This window comes from Epinephelus moara, chromosome 19 (genome assembly GCF_006386435.1).
Source record: "Epinephelus moara isolate mb chromosome 19, YSFRI_EMoa_1.0, whole genome shotgun sequence".
In the NCBI taxonomy this organism is placed as follows: domain Eukaryota; kingdom Metazoa; phylum Chordata; class Actinopteri; order Perciformes; family Serranidae; genus Epinephelus; species Epinephelus moara.
The window spans coordinates 24,370,101-24,386,423 of NC_065524.1; the positions used below are offsets into that span (position 1 = coordinate 24,370,101).

The 16,323-nt window shown below is 41.6% G+C and overlaps 2 protein-coding genes and 1 long non-coding RNA gene across 4 annotated transcripts in view; 1 reads left to right on the forward strand and 2 right to left on the reverse strand.

Moving 5' to 3' along the window:
• Positions 1-679: 679 nt before the first annotated feature.
• LOC126406772 (dickkopf-related protein 1-like) lies at positions 680-2,620 on the reverse strand. The gene is made up of 4 exons (XM_050071259.1): positions 2,240-2,620; positions 1,968-2,112; positions 1,652-1,786; positions 680-1,531 (listed from the first exon to the last, which is right to left on the reverse strand). Exons 1-4 carry the CDS (start codon positions 2,453-2,455, stop codon positions 1,266-1,268), a joined length of 762 nt encoding a protein of 253 aa, XP_049927216.1. The 5' UTR covers positions 2,456-2,620; the 3' UTR covers positions 680-1,265.
• A 1,876-nt stretch (positions 2,621-4,496) lies between these two features.
• LOC126406366 (cGMP-dependent protein kinase 1) overlaps positions 4,497-16,323 on the reverse strand; it is a 146,452-nt gene continuing 134,625 nt past the window's right edge. For both annotated transcript variants that reach the window (XM_050070576.1, XM_050070575.1), the window contains exons 10-18: positions 15,600-15,696; positions 15,349-15,488; positions 11,048-11,137; positions 10,344-10,485; positions 9,693-9,856; positions 9,350-9,472; positions 9,183-9,245; positions 9,002-9,068; positions 4,497-7,071 (exon numbers count right to left, since the gene is read on the reverse strand). In XM_050070576.1, coding sequence (XP_049926533.1) covers positions 6,973-7,071; positions 9,002-9,068; positions 9,183-9,245; positions 9,350-9,472; positions 9,693-9,856; positions 10,344-10,485; positions 11,048-11,137; positions 15,349-15,488; positions 15,600-15,696 — 985 coding nt within the window. In that variant the 3' untranslated portion in view covers positions 4,497-6,972. The remainder of the gene's footprint in view (positions 7,072-9,001; positions 9,069-9,182; positions 9,246-9,349; positions 9,473-9,692; positions 9,857-10,343; positions 10,486-11,047; positions 11,138-15,348; positions 15,489-15,599; positions 15,697-16,323) is intronic.
• Positions 11,376-16,323, forward strand: part of LOC126406369 (uncharacterized) — a 202,746-nt gene continuing 197,798 nt past the window's right edge. The window contains exon 1 of the long non-coding RNA XR_007571686.1: positions 11,376-13,969. This is a non-coding gene — a long non-coding RNA (uncharacterized LOC126406369). The remainder of the gene's footprint in view (positions 13,970-16,323) is intronic.

The following is a 16,323-nucleotide window of genomic DNA, read 5'->3' on the forward strand; positions in this document are numbered from 1 at the left end:
TAATTAGAGGCTTTAGTTTGGATAGCTAGCTATCTGCTCTGCTGCACTTGAAGGCAGGGAAGTTATAATTAGAAACTAGCCAGCAACACCAAAGGGTTAGGTGGCAAACACTCGCCAGGACACACATACTTTGTTATTACCACTCTGCAGTTATCATTTGATACGGCAGCATCCTGTCCTGTTTTTCATGTTCCTCTGATGACATAGCCCTGATGGACCATCATCTGCTTCCACAGCAGGATGTGGCCTGCTGAGGCTCCACTAATGACTCATCAAAGATTGCTGTTTGTTGTAAGTGTGTTTTTCCGTGTGTGTGTGTTTGCACATATTTCAGCAATTGTGCGTAATGACTTTGAGAAGCATATCTAGGCCAAACATTTCAACCATCCACTCAGCCTCAACCGCTGATTTGTGAATACTGGGCTACGAGTTAAACACCGCCAAGTGATTGTTCAAATAACTCTTGCTTTCCAGAAGGGGATGGTTGTTGTTTTGCTGGAAGCATTTCCCACCGTACCAACCGTTAAGTGAATATTTGGACTAAATGGTTTGGACCCTAACTGCTGCTGGAGAAGTTATGTTCACATCTAGAGTGCAACCCTGTGTTTTTGTATCACAGTAGATCAGAACAACTACAGGCAAAAATAAGGAGCAGAAAGAAGGAGTATGGTTATAACATGATGTTTAATAAAACAAATATATTCCAATTTTTCTAAACAATATATATATATATATAATATATATATAACACATTTACATTTCATGCAGCACCATGTCTCTATAATACTGGTGTTGACAGGATTCCATAGCATAAGTGCCACATTGAGGATAATATTTACAATACAGTAATTTACTGCAATAACTGTTGCACTGAAGTTCCATAAAAAGAGAAACAAAACAGCTCTGCCATTACCGACGACATGAATCGATCTTCCCAAGACTTCTGAAATGTCACTTCCTAACTTCCGACTCCTCATCTGTTGATGGGGAATCGGATCAGTCCATTTTTCACTGTTGCATCCCTCTGGGTGTATCACTTTTCCAGGAATCATGTCTATCCTTCCGGGTGCTGTTTGTGTCAGCAACTTTGGCAGGAAAGAATGTCTTAGGTGTTGGGTATCTATGTGTGTGTGTGTGTGTCAGCATCTCTGGTGTATGCAAGGCTGAAAAGTGTCTGTCAGTGTCTGTGACTGATTTGTGGGTTTGCTGGGTGTGTGTGTGTCTGTATATCTGTCCCTGTGTGTGTGTGTGTCCACGCTTTTGTGTCAGCGTCTCTGACAGGTGTGTAGGTTCCGGGCTGCTGTCCTGCTGACACTGTGATCTCGCTCTCCTTTCTCTGGTCGGCAGGCCAGACCGTCGCCGCAGTCGCAGCGCTGGAAAAGCTCCAAGCCATGGGTGCCTTTCCTGCGGTGGCGCGTACACACCTGGCCCTCAGTCAGCACAGGCTTACAGATGCGAGACCAGAAGTGTCTGGCACAGCACAGACCCTCAGAGCAGTCTGCAGATCTCAGGCAAGTATCCCCCTCCTGGCCTGGAGATAGAGGGAAGAGAAGTGATGAAAATATGTCACATGAAACAGGCTTCACTGAAAAGCTGCTTGTGTTGTTACACTAACATTATAAAGATTGATGATCCTTAATGTGACACTCACCTTTTGAAGCATGAGGCTGATTGCCGTGGGCACTGGGAGGCTTCTTGGCATGATGCTCCATAGTGTTGTTGTGTTTGTGCCAGCCAGTGGTGATAGATGCATCTGTACCATCTATGTCATTTGCCTGGCAAACACCTAGAGAGGTCAAAAGAAAGAGATGCATTCAGTCTGTGTCTATGACCGGGGCATATTCAAATTAATGGATAACTGGAAACATACAGACAGTGTGGCCACAAGCAAACTATTCCCGGTTATCAGAATACAAATCACAACTTTGTTAATCATAAATGATTTCATAGGGGATGCCTCTGCTTACCATTGCTGCAGCGGTTTCCTGCACAACACATGGAGTCCCGTGCGCAACGCTTCCGGCTCTTACGGCAGGGCAGACAGGCGCCGCGGGCGTCGTTGCAGAATTCATCACCTCCACAATCTTCATCATCCGTGCAAACACCTGACTGCTACAGTGTGATAAAAACAAAAGCATTGTGTCATTGGAGAGTTCAGATATTACATATACATTGTACGTAAACGCAACTTGTATCGTTACGCACAGAAGTGACTTTTACGCACGGGGAAGTTAATTACCTGCAAGGTGTCTGCGGGTAACTTGTGTCCCATGCCGCTGGAGGGAGAGGTGCGCGGACTCGGACTGACAGAGTCGGCGCCTTTGCCACCCGTAGCACCGGGCAAGTTTTTGATGGCATTGGAGTTCACCAGGACTGTCCCGGTGTAAACGTCCCCAAGGTATCCAAACAGCGTGAGATACACAGCCAAGAAGCGATGCGCTGCCGGTATCTGCATGATTCTCCTTTTAAATTCTGCTTTCTTGCAAAAACACACGGACAAAAAAAAAATCCCTCTGATTTACTGACAGAAAAAAAAGTCAGTGCGACAAAGTCCAAAGCGGCCTTGGAGTCCCGAATCCCAAAGTTTCCAAAGAGTTTCGGCACGATGCTTTCGAAGCCTCCTGCCTCTCAGTCCTGGGATGATCTCTTTATACATGTGGACCTGTTTGTCTTCCCGCCCCTCGCTGTGCACAACAAAGGCGGAGGGATGGAATTTCAAAGAGAGAGCCCCACTGTACGGAAATGGCCATCCATTCTGCCCGACAGGACTGCGTTTCACAATGTTTGTGTAATGATAATGACCTGCAGAGTCTGAATGCCCATCTCTTAGGAACGCATACTGGCAATAAAGCATATCCAGTCGGGATACACTCAATTTAGTTGGAATTAAATCACGTTTTCAGTCATAAAAACACTGAATAAATGAGAAATGTTCCCTTTTATTTTATATTTTTCCCCTAACACAAGTGCTAATTTAAGTTGTGCACCTTTTCCTGCTTTGTTTCAACACTAACTGATGAGCAGTCGTGGAAAACAGATGTGCCAGTCTCACTACACTGATAGAATTCTCTCAATAAAGTTTAATTATGGTAAATTTACTTCGAATAAAACGCAAAATATGAGTCATAAAGTTATTTGTTCTTGTTTTATAGAGCACTTATTCAAATGAGCAGTTTTTGTTTTTCCAGAAATCTTGATGCCAGCTGTTAATTCATTAATATATTTTATTTTAATGACTTTATTATAGGCAAAATATTGCAGCACATTTTATTTTTTTCAGCTATATAGCTGTGACAACACCTCACCAGTGTTCCCTCTTCATAAACTCACCCTTCTACCTAAAAGCTGTTTGGTTATTCCACTTTCTTTGACATTCAAGTAGCCCAGCTGCCCTTTGGCTGTGTGAAGACAGTGATTGAAGTTACTTGCCGTCGATTAACTACTTCATTTGATCCTTGTGATTGCAGAGGGGGGGCAATTATCCTCCAAAGTGCGCTTGATTACACCAGTGGCGGACATCAATGTGTGGGATATGCAGACCATTAAGGGGTGTGAAAAGTTTACCGAATTAATGGACTTCCGTGGCGAGGTCTTTCAGGGTTGACTGGCACTTTTGAGATTAAAGGCTGCTCTCTGATCTGCGCTGCTCTCTGACCCTTTGGGCTCCTCCACTGCAAGAAATATCACTGCTGGGGCGATGAATGTCCTGAAATATTCAGGGTAAATCTTTAAGGTGAGAGTTTGACTCCAGCCTGGATCATTCCACCCTTTGGTCAATATGTTTTCTTGACTTAAATCCCATTTTGCAAATCTATGAAACAGCATTTTTGGAAATGGATTTCAGATATGCTGAGAAAAACAGGTGCTGAGATGGAAACGAGCCCTTTTATTTCCCTCTATGAAGATATCTTTGCACTTGGACGTCATCTGCTGGTCACGTAGCTCATGTTTGAGTGTGAGAACCTGTGTGTGTGTGTGTGTGTGCGTGCATATGCGTGTGTGCGTCAGAGAAGGAGATGCGCCATAGACACCTGACAAACACTGTAGCACTTTGCGCGTTTGAATTGCTGTATGTCTTTTGAAGTAGAGCTTTTATCTCCACTTTAGTAAATGTCAGTGCTGGTAAGGTGAGCTCCTTTGATGCACTTTGATCCCCTTTGATCTCACAGAGGTGTCACCCTGTTGTTATGGCTGAAGCCATTTCCCTGTCCCCCCAAACAGATTTGTTGTGCGAATAACACTGAGACCAGAGAAGCTGAATCATCCGCACTTACCAGTAAGTGGATGACATTAACTCCAGGACCGATTATTAAATCTCAGGCAACCTTAGCCAGTTCACACATCAGGCTGAGGCAGCTGGTTCTCACAGAGGTCCCTCTTACCTGCAGCTCCCTCTTGTGGCTACAACAGGAAACTGTAACATCTCCACACGTTCCCAACCACTCACTCCAGGTTATTTAAAATAACTAAGAGACAAACACCACTCAAAAGTATTGTTTTTACTCTATAATTTTAAAAATCTTACAGGTGGCACTCTGCAAAATTAATTTACAGCAGAATAAACAACAGAACACAAGGCAAATATCAGGTAACATTGCAGAAGGCGGTCAATATAAGACTCAAAACCAGTGGTTTGTAAAGTGATGGCATACATAAGGCTTTGTGATAAACATAACCTGCCCTTAATACAGCAAAATATTTATGGTATGCCCACAGAGCTAAGATTTCATCTCGATCTTAGCTCTCCATCAACATCATTCAGTGATTGATATCATTTAAATGTTGGTCTGTTTGGCTTCCTGGGATGAAATATGAGTTGAGCTATTGTAAAATGTGGATGATGATGATACGTTATGATTAATGCTATCATACCGTCAAAGGTTGTCAATATGATCAATGGAATATTGTTTCCCAATCTGTGAAATGATCAAAACTGCAAATCATTCCTGCTGTCTCTACATGCTCAGATTTCACGACGGACACAGGTGATGGATGATCCCTCTGAGCTGTGATTTATCGTTCACCTTATCAGGCCAGTTGTGGTTGACTTCATAAAAACGTTTTAGATATGTAGAGAGAAGCATGTCATTGCAGCCATATCGGGTATGATAGATTTTTTTTTATCAATTTCAGTGTTCATAAATGTTCCTGTGAGATAAATCAAAAAGGGGGGGTAAGCAGGAAATGTGTTTCATATGCAGTTTTGTCAGCCATCAAATGACTAGAAGTTCTCTCTCGGTGGTGATTAATGTGTTTATTAGATATAACAAAGGATGAGAAGCAGCCATCTAAGAGGACATATGTTTTTTTTGTTTTTTTTTGAGGTGTATATGTGTTCATGCAGCATCGAAAAGGACTCGTGATGATAATTTTGTATGCCATTGATTTAAGGCACTTACACTTCTTCTTATTTTATGATCTGATTTTCGGATGTGAGAGGTGATGAGCTGGGTGAGAGATCATGGCGGTAGTGGTCAAAGTTGTGAGTTTTTCTCTTTTGCTAGACATTTAGAAAATATCCATTAAGATGAAGTTCAGATTTTCTTAAGATAATGTGAATGTGGAGAAGAAGAGGAGGATGGTTAATTCGTATGGATGGAAAAAAAACCTCGAGAATACCACAATCAGCACAGTTCAACATGGCGTCAAGTGATATCAAATTCTTCACTCAAGTTTACAAATTGACACAAGTCTCCAATTTTCTAAAGAAGGAAGTCAAGTACGGTACAAAGAAATCAAGCACAAAAAAAAATCACCATACAAAAACAATAACCAGTACTGTCATCTCACCACCGCTTAACATAATTTATCAATAACAGCACCAAAGACATTGAAACCAAGTTCACAGTCATATCAGAACTATACAGGGGCGAACAGAGGACGAGGCATTTGGGTGATTTTAAAAAAACAAAATGAAGAAATATGCAGGTAGAGAAGCATTCATATGCGTGATTAAAAGCTTATTAAAGAACAAAAAAAGAGTGTGACTTCATCTTCTGAAGCTTAAAATTATCTGTAACTGCTGATTTTCTCAGTTAATGGTCTTAAGTGCATAATGACACATTGCTTCATGGAAATACTCGCTGACATTTCATGTGTGTCGGTGTGTGATTCATTAAATTTTAAACAGGGCACTTTAAGAGTCACGTCTCTTTCCACTGAATGCACAGTGCTTGTGCTTTTCAAGGTAGGTTAATCTCATACAAAGTGTACTAAGTATTTGATTTTGTGTTCACGTGTGAGGATGTAAGTTCAAATACTGCGTACCATACATGCTGTATGCCATATGGATGTTAAATAAGAAGAAAATCAGTGACATTCAGGTTAGTCTTGAGCACTTGATACCAGTTTCGCTTGCAAACTGTAGTGTGTAGATCTCTGGAAAGTATCGCAGTCTGCAGCCAGTAGCTGCGTGTCAAAAAACAGGGAGCAACTGCAGTAACATCTTACATCCTCCCAGCAAAGTCCTCCAAACATTTCAGCAAATATTGCAGAGAAACAAACAGAAAAAAAAATCAATCATCAGCCTCCTCTCTTTTTGAGCAGTTCACATTTTTTACACTCTTATTTATCCTAGAACCAAAACTTAGACAGACTATCGAACATTCATCCACCCGCTAAACATCTTTCCCTGTTACATGGGAAAACTGGCTCCATTATCAGCCTCTGTTGTGTTGTGTGTGTGTATATGTGTATCCCTGCACTTTCTTTGCCTTTGCCTTTCGAGCTGAGTGTAAGACGACACTGAAGAAGTGCTACAGCAGTCCCATTATAAATGCTTGTTCCAGAGCCACAGTGAAATAAAGGCATATCGGTGACCCAAAGGGTTTGCCATCCATCCGTTTATCTTGTTTTCCATATCCTCTCTTTCTTCTTAAGCAGTTATTTTTTACAACACAGCCATGTCTTCAAGATGGCCTCCAAGCCAACAAAAGAAGAGTTTCTTTTGGTTTTAAGGGGGAGAGGAGGACTTCAAAAATCAACGTCCCAGCCGGAGTTGTCATCAGGAGGCGGGTCCTCGTTGTCCTCTGGGAAGCTGTCGAAGTTACTTGTGTCAACTGCCGATGTGACCTGATGGACAGATGGAAGAATCGTTCACAGAGAGACTGAACAACCACACAAGAAATGTACCATGAGTACAAGACTGACTACAACACGTTGTCTACGGGTATCAGAAACTTCAGTTTAAAGCCTTTTAAAACCTTTTCAATATAATTTTAAACCAAATTTAAGACTGACTTTTGGACATTTCAGCTTTTTCTTATCCAAGTATTGCAGGTAGGTATAAAGTCAAGTAGTATGTATGAAGTCCCATGCAGAGGTAGGTACTTGAAAGTAACTTGTAACTTGTAATTTCAAGTCTAAAGTAAAAAGTATGAGGTTCAGTGGTAGATTTAAAGACTTGTAACATCAGAAATGTGGACTTTCATTCAGAGGAGCTCGACTCATTTCGACAAAAAAATACATTCAAAGATGGATAAATGAAAGAAGATAAAAATCTTTGTGGCAATGAAGACCTCACAAATTAAAATTTAGGACTATTTAATGACTTTTAAGGCCTAATATTTATGAAATTGAATTTAGGAAGATTTAAAGGAACAGTGTGTAAGATTGAAGGAGCTTTAGTGGCATCTAGTGGTGGGGATTGCATATTGCAGGCAGTTGAAACTTCCCCTCATTAGAATTCACTCAGTGATCTTTGTTCAGGAGGTTTTTTGCCCAGAGCAGAAATATCTGAAAAGGTCTCTTCCTCTCCAAATTAAACGGACCAGGTGATTAAAACCAGTTAAAACACTGAATGAAGTAGTTTCCTGTTACGAATCAGTGTTTAGGCCTTCGCACACCGAGTCTGTTTTTCCAGATGAGTTTTTTTTTAATCCATCATTCGGAAAAAAATGTTTCGCACAGAAACAGATTCCGATGCATTTCATTGTTCTATTCGTTGTGAAAATTTGCAATAGGTGACACAATGAAAAGACACATTTCCTCTTTTGCCTCTCTCCACTGGAGTTATCTGGCTGTCATCACTCCCTCCCTGTCTTTCATTTGTCACTGCAGCCACATTAAGGGGAGGAGCCGTCCTCCCTCTCTGTCCTACACATTCTGTGTGTGGTCCAAGTCTTCCTTTTCGTCATCATCATCCAGCTTAACATTACTATCCGACCTGTTGAATGTGAGCTATCTGAGTTATGAAATCATTCTGTGCACTCCGTTCCTCTGTCTAGTCGCGGCTGTGTCCCGCCGCCACATTTTCTTCACTGGTTCTTGGTCAGACGTCTCTAAAGGCTTCTGCCGTATGTGCAAAATGCAGAAAAGCTAACCTGTTCCGAAAATTTTAATGACGGACAAAAGTTTCAGACTCACCGGCAAACATGATTGACACAACGTGAGGTCGAAAAAAAACAGACTCAGTGTGCAAAGGCCTTTTCCCTGAAGCTGTCTGGCAGATCGCAGACAGGCTGCTCGCCCACTACCTGCTAATGTGTGCTCACCATGTTTCTGATCCAGACATTCAGGGTTTTTTTTTTCCTGTGAGCCAAGTTATTGGCAGAGGTCTTTTTTATCTCCAAAACAAGCAGACCTGGTCATTTAAATTGGTTAAAACACTGAATAAAAATCAGTGTTTTTCCAAAGCTCTTGTCAGTGAGGGTCTGCCAACTATGGTAGCCGATGCAGAAACATGAGTGGCTCTATCTAAACCCAGTGTTTTGTTTGTCTGTTATGGGCTACTGTAGAAACATGGTGGTGCAACATGGCAATCTCCACGGACGAGGACCTGGTCCATATGTAGATATAAACGACTCATTCTAAAGTAACAAAAACACTATGATTCTTATTTCCAGGTGATTATACACTGAAGAAAACATACTTATTATATTATATTTCATTTCTGCCAAAAAATCCCCCTAAATATTACACACTGCACCTTTAAGAGTTTTAAGGAACTGCAGACACCCTGTACAAAAAGAGCAGCAAGAAAGTTTGAGCAGTGTGCACTTACGTTAGGGATAATAGGAGGCGTCAATGTCCCCTTCTTCAAACCCTCCCAGTTAAAGCCCTCAAACCATCTGAAGAAAAAAATAACATCACTTCTTAGTTTCATCATCATGTTTCACCACACATCATGCTGTGAAGAGAAATTAATAAATAAGTGGATTATATCCATTTATAGATGTGCTCACTTGTGCTTTTGGATGTCTTTGACACCATTTTTCAAGTTTCCCAGTCGTTCAGAAGGATTATCCCTGCAGTGAAAAAAAAACATATGATGACTCAGCACTCCGACCACACAGACCACTTAAATGAATTACTCTGAGTTTAAACCATCGCTGGGAGCGCAGACACTCACCTGCATAGCTTTTTAATTAGGTTGGCAGCATTTTTGGTAATTTTCTTTGGAAATTCGATCATGTCGATGCCTCTCAGGATGATGTTGTAGGTTTTCATAGGATCAGGGCCAGAGAATGGAGGGCTACATAACAGAGGCAAAGATATTAGTCCTGAGTGAAGAACACATTAGTATGGTAGAATTCAATCAACTGCTTGCTAGTGCGCCCCACTGTCACTATCTGAGTTTCCAAATAGTTTTTCATTGGTTGTAGATCTCTTGTTGTTGTGTATGATACCATGTGTGCCATCACAGAGAACACTTAAGATATTAGTTTCAAGGACATGCCCAGGCTTGTGTGTACCTGCCAGTTAAGAGCTCAAACATGAGGATTCCTAGAGACCAGTAGTCGGCTGAGATGTCATGGCCCTTGTTCAGAATGATCTCTGGTGCTACATACTCCGGCGTCCCACAGAAGGTCCACGTCTTCTTCCCAAACCCGATCTTCTTGGCAAAGCCAAAGTCGACCTGAGAAACAGAATTTTGTCCTGTCAGTCAGATGAAGCTGAACAGGATTTTGAATTCATGTCATAGCCTATAAAATACTCTGTTATTTGTATCACATCACGCACATTCTCATGCATAATAACGGCAAAGCTGAAAATTGTGTAATCATTTCAGCATTACTGTTTTCACTCGATGCTTTGGCATGATTGATAGAAAGAGTCGAGCTGCTTGCCGCTCTGCCAAAAGCAACAAACTGGTTTCTCCGGCAAGAGAGGAGGGAATGGCGTCACCCCAAAAAACACAGAACCTGACTTAACCTCAATTACTTTTCTTTATACAACCATAATTATACTTTCATTCACTGCCAGCATGAGGCAAGTGTTCAAGTTTCATTTGATCCTTCTGCGTAGCACCACAGAGAGATGAGTTTCCGGCTTTCACAAAAGACACAGAAAATGCAATTCTGAGTTTATTTTTCTGGGGTGGTAATCCCTTATTGATCTCGTACCAATTTGGCGTAGCCCCTGTGGTCCAATATAAGGTTCTCTGGTTTGAGGTCTCTGTAGATGATTCCTTTGGAATGCAGGTAGGCGAAGGCCTCCACCACACATGCTGTGTAAAACCTGGTGGTTGAGTCCTCAAATGAACCCCTGGAAACACAGCAGGACAGAAGATACTTAATGTTCTAGGACTATGTAACTGTGACTCTCTACATCAGGGGTGTCAAACTAATTTTAGGTCGAGGGCCACATACAGCCCAGTTTGATCTCAGATGGGCTGGACCGATAAAACCATTGCACAATGACCTATAAATACCATCAGCTCCAATATTTTCCCTTTTAGTGTGTATAGAATTACAAATACTTTCTGTAGATGTTGATCCTTTTACAAAACAGATGAACAGCCTGAGATGCCTTGTTGTTATATCAGAGAACAGTATCCTGGTCAGGGTGGAAAAGCCTCCGAAGCAGAATTTTACAAGAAGTAGGCAATGCATTGTTTGACTTGCTCCTGAAACGTGGCACCTTTTAGTCTAGTCATCTAGTAGGCCGGATTGGACCCTTCGATGGGCTGGTTCTGGCCCATACGATGTATGTTTGACACCCCTGCTCTGCATGGTGTGGAACTAACTCCTTGCATTACTAGCATTAACAGAAACATGGCAAAGCTAACACAATTCAGTCATGTCTGATTTGGTGAAACAGATCTTACCGGTCTCGAAGAATGGTCCACAGCTCTCCTCCTAAACACGCCTCCATCAACATGTAGAGGTACTTGCTGTCCTTGAATGTTCTATAGAGTCTGGAAACACAAAGGTGGACATCATCTCAAACAGCCAAAATTATTTAGTGAATATCTGGTTGGAGAAGTGCAATTAACTCATATTCCAAAGTGAAAAGATGAGCTGAAATATACTCCCACAGAATGCCTGCTGACCTTAGTGTGTGCACAGAAAATCTAAATTTAAGAATCCAACCTGTATGCATGCTTTTGAGTGTAATTATTTAATTAACACAAATACAACCCCCAATTATGTCAATCAATCAATCAATTTTATTTATAAAGCCCAATATCACAAATCACAATTTGCCTCACAGGGCTTTACAGCATACGACATCCCTCTGTCCTTATGACCCTCTATGTCATAATTACAATTATGTAGGAAGCATTTTTACACCAAAATGCCGTAGTTACTGTCTTTTAAACACAGTAAATGGTCACAAATAGAGCTATTTTGTTGATTCTACTAGACCTTTATATACAGAGTGAAACATAGACATGTAGACTCATGTGCTTTCTTATTTTCTTTCAGGGTCAAACAAAGTTGGAGCATTTTCCAGCATGCATAGAAGATAGCAGAAGAAACATCTTATATAAGTCAGTATCTCAGGAACACCACAGGTAGACACACAAACACTCACATTCATTCTGTATCGATGGTACAATGTAAATTGTTTCAATATACTTGACCTTCATGTGAAGAGGCCTTTATTAGAACGACAAAGAATCACATGCTTTTGGTTCTGAGGTAATAAAGTACCGATCCTTGTGACATGTATGGAGTATATAGTAGCAGGAGTGGAAGTATAGATTTACATTTACCCTCGATCACTGTTGGGTTTCTGTAATACCACTACTTTTGGTGGTACCTAGACACAGTTACAATTATTGAAACTTTAAAGAGCTTGTTGTTACATGTGTGTTTATCATAGCAGACAAACACAGCCTATTCCATGGATTTTCTTCAAAGGTTATGATCTACCATTAGAATGTCACTGCACACAATGACCGACAGTTCAGATGATTCGAGCTTGCTTTCCTGGAAATATGGATATTATTTTTACCTCCTGCACATCAAGGGCAAAAATATGTGGTGAACTGTAGTCTAAGTGCAGGATTTCAAATATTGTCAGGGTTAAAGGATAATCCTCAGTGTGTTTATGGTTTTGTAAATAACTTGTATCGCTTTTGTTTCATTAGTTTTATTGTGATAAGAAATTACTGACAAATTTCTGAGAAATAGCTGTTGTTTCATTTTACCCTGCCAAGAATATTAAAAACTGATTTGTGTTGCTCGATTTGAAGGCCTGTCCAGGCTACAACAAATAGGCCTGTTAAAACATATCTGTTGTGTTTTTATTGTTCTGCTGCTTGCTTTTAATTATGATGGGTGCAATCATTCATAAAATTTCACACTGTGTGCCACAGAAACACTAAAATAATAGAGGTATGTTGTATTAATAAGAGAATTGGAGCAGATATATAAAAGTGACACAAAAGTAACTTTCCCTGCTAGCAAATTACTTTTATATATAGTAACTGGTAAAGTCTTTCAATTACTTTTACTGTAATAACCAATTTTCAGTGACTTGCACAGCATCACTACTAAAGGCACGCCAACAGTGCTTTAGGGGGCACCAAAACAGCCCAGTATGATCACCATCATCACAATTATAGGTATTGCATTGTGCATTGTTGAATTGCATGGTGTCTGTGAATATACAGTCAGTTTCCTCAGCTATATGAAGTTGTTTCTTAAATTCTAAACTTAAGTTTATTAAAACATGCTTGTGTTCAACAATGGGAAAAGAACAGCTGGTGGTCTTTCTGTCATCAGCATCCATGCAGAACTCACTCAGAAGCTGTCATGCAGTCTAATGACCTCATTACTGCAGATGTTTGCCTCTGTAGAGCCTCCTGCCGGTTCTATAGCCTAGTTCTAGAAGAATGTACTGTCTCTGCAGAATCTTAAAGTTTTGTGACTTTTCTTCTGTTCTGTGTGACTAACGGGACAGTTGTGTTTTTGTTATTATTTATTTGAACAATAATGGTATTGATATCATATTGTATCATATGATTGATTGTTTTTTGTTTGTTTTGATTTTGTTTTTGCTTTTTAATTTTTTATTTTTTTTCCCCATGGAGGGGAGGGGGACCAACTGTGCACCCAGATGTCCAGCAGCGTCCCTGGACTTGCACAACACTGCTCTCCTTGTCGTTTCTTTGTGTAGCCTTTCTGTACTATTTGAGTATTTACTTATATAGGCCCACTTTTAACACGTGTACACTTTGCTACACTTCAAGTCGCCTAATAACAAAAGTCACCTGAGTTAGTCCTAAACTGTGTAAGAAATTAACCAAAGAAAGGAGATCAATCAGCAGCTGCAGGTGTGTTTGCAGCCGCAGGAGGGCAGAGCTCCACGCAGGTGACAGTCTGCAGTCAGCTGACAGTACGGAGGAGTTACCTGTTGGAAAGGCGTAGCCTACGCTCACCTGCCGAGTGTCAGAGCATGGGACAGGATGCGGAACGACGGCTGCTAGCAGCAGTGGTCATGGTTAGCTTTATTACACCTAGGCGTAGTTTTAAAAAGTTGCATCTACCGTAATCAATTACTCACATAACCATCCACCTGGCGAGCACGCGAAGTGACCCACTCCACACCTGCGCTGTTGGCGTGACGCAGGTGTGGAGTTGATTCAGGCTAACACGCTATGACGCTATAACGGGATTTACCTTCAGTAATTCGTGACAGGACTTTCTACTGTTTTTGACCATTCAGCTCAACATGCTGGAAAACTTTGAGGAGAACTTCGCGGTGCACGAGGCTCACACAGTGACGTTCACGACGACAGGTGAGTACAAACACAAACTGTTTACCTCACTATCCAGATGTAAACGTCAACAACCGTTGCCTGCTGTGCAGTGTTGTGTGTGCGCTGCTGCGTGGTGTATAAATATTGTGTTTTATGTTTGCTGTAATGTGTATTGCTGTGGAGTTATATTGCTTTATTCTGCTGTTGACTTTATAAGGAGTGTCAGGTTATTTGTTTTGTGTAACTTAATGTTACTCGTTGCACCCGCCGCTGGTGTCCGTAGACTATTTAGTTAATGTTGGTTATTTTTGTCTCTTTTTTGGTTACCTCTAGTGATTGGTTACCAGTTGTACTATGGACAGGCTGCAAACTGCCATCCACAGAAATGGAATTTATTGTCTGTTTGGACATAAGTGATCTGCTGATGATGTTCCCAAGCCTGTGTACAGTGTCATGCAGTCTAAAGATGCCCCCCATTAAGAGTATATTGTGACTGACTTACTTTTTAATTTCACTTAAAGGTCCAGTGTGTAAAGATTCAGAGCGATTTAGTGACATCTAGTGGTGAAGATTGCAGACTGCAACCAGCTGAACCTTCTCCCAGTTAGAATGCCTTCACTGTACATTGTTCAGGGTTTTTTTTTTTTTTTTTTTTTTTACACCAGGAGCTGAATTATCCGCAGAGGTCTCATCCTCTCCAACACAAACGAACCAGGTGATTAAAACTGGTAAAAACACTGAAAAAAGCAGTTTCCTGTTCCCACTCAGTGTTTCTCCGATGCTGTTTGGCAGACAAACTGCCAGCCTGGATCCTGCTAATGTGCGCTCACCTTTTCCCTCTGATCCACGCATTCAGTTTTTCTCTTTTTTTTTTTTTTTTTTCTTTTTTTCCTGGGAGCTGAATTGTCCGGATGGGGGCTGGAGCCTATCCCAGTTGACATTTGGCGAGAGGCAGGGTACACTCTGGACAGGTCACCAGACTATCACAGGGCTGACACATAGAAACAGACAACCATTCACACTCAAATTCACACCTACAGCCGATATGGAGTCACCAATTAACCTGCATGTCTTTGGACTGTTGGAGGAAGCTGGAGTACCCAGAGAAAACCCACGCTGACACAGGGAGAACATGCAAACTCCGAAACATATTCCCTTTGTGCCAAATTCCCCTAAATCTTTCACACTGGACCTCTAATTGTAACTAACTGATGATGATCAGTTGGATGTACAGGCTGCAGAGTGGAACTTACTGTTGGTTTGGATATAAAGGGTCTACTGACCGACTACTTTTGCTTGTACCTGAGTAAAGTTTCTTTAAAATGACAGTACTTTTACTTGAGTCCAGTATTGTAACACTTTTTCCACCTCTGTACAGTAGATTATTCATATTCAATGAAGCGCTTCAGGGGTTGTACCTAACGATGAAGTCTGAGTGGGCCTCCTGCATGATGAGTTTCTCTGAACGAATGTGCTCCTGCTGTCTTGTGTCAACAATGTGCCGCTTCTTCAAGATCTTCATGGCAAAGGTTTTGTTCTCATCGCTCTTGAGCTGAACCTGCAATGAGAAGGAAAGAAAAGAAATACAAAGGTCAGCCAGCGCATTAACCCTCACAGCCCGTTAGACAATTGTTAAAGATGTTACTGTCACAGTGCAGCGCCCCCCTACCAGCTCGACACGACCGAAGCCACCAACCCCCAGAGTGTCGATGATGTTGAAGTCAGCTAGGTTGAGATTGAAGAAGAACGCATTCTCCGCTTCATACCTGCCGTGCCGGGAAGAAGGGGGGGGGGGGACAGAATGGGAACAGGATTAAAGATGAGATGAAGGATGAAAGACGAGATAATCCACTCTCAACAACCTGAGACAAAATATCCGTCTCTCCTTGAGCTCATTTGTTTGCAAATCTTAGAGGATTTAACTCGTAGTAATCTATCAAGGATGTTATTGAGGATGTGGAGGGTATAAATATGAACACGTGAACAGGATGTGTTCCAGTGTAGTCCTCTGGTACATCGCTTTGACCTCTCTTTGAACACGTTCCGTCTGTCCCCCAGCCTGTCCCCATTCTTGAAAGGAAACAAAAGACGGGACATTCGTCACGAGCTCACGACTCAGCTGGCTCTGAAGACATGCCTTGGCTCTGCCACCTGACACGCCAACATGCCATTGCAGTCCTGAACATGCTGGCAGTGGAGACTGTTTCCACGTGTCCACCCCTTATCCCCAGATGCCCTGTGTCTTCTCTGGTTATTGTTTGATCCAGACAGAGTTTCATCAGCTCACTCTCTGGATCAGTGGGCTTAGGACAGATCTGAGCCTGAACAGCCTTTTCTGGGTCACTCAGGCTATCGCCTCAACATCAGGCCGTTTCTTGTACAAAAACAGTTTG

What these genes read in the sequence shown, in the direction of transcription:
- LOC126406772 (XM_050071259.1), bottom strand. Translation starts at nt 2,455, where the DNA reads ATGCAGATACCGGCAGCGCATCGCTTCTTGGCTGTGTATCTCACGCTG. An exon ending in AGGAAACCGCTGCAGCAATG is followed by an intron (nt 1,787 to 1,967) that starts GTAAGCAGAGGC and finishes TGACCTCTCTAG; the next exon opens with GTGTTTGCCAGGCAAATGAC. An exon ending in TCAGCCTCATGCTTCAAAAG is followed by an intron (nt 1,532 to 1,651) that starts GTGAGTGTCACA and finishes CTCTATCTCCAG; the next exon opens with GCCAGGAGGGGGATACTTGC.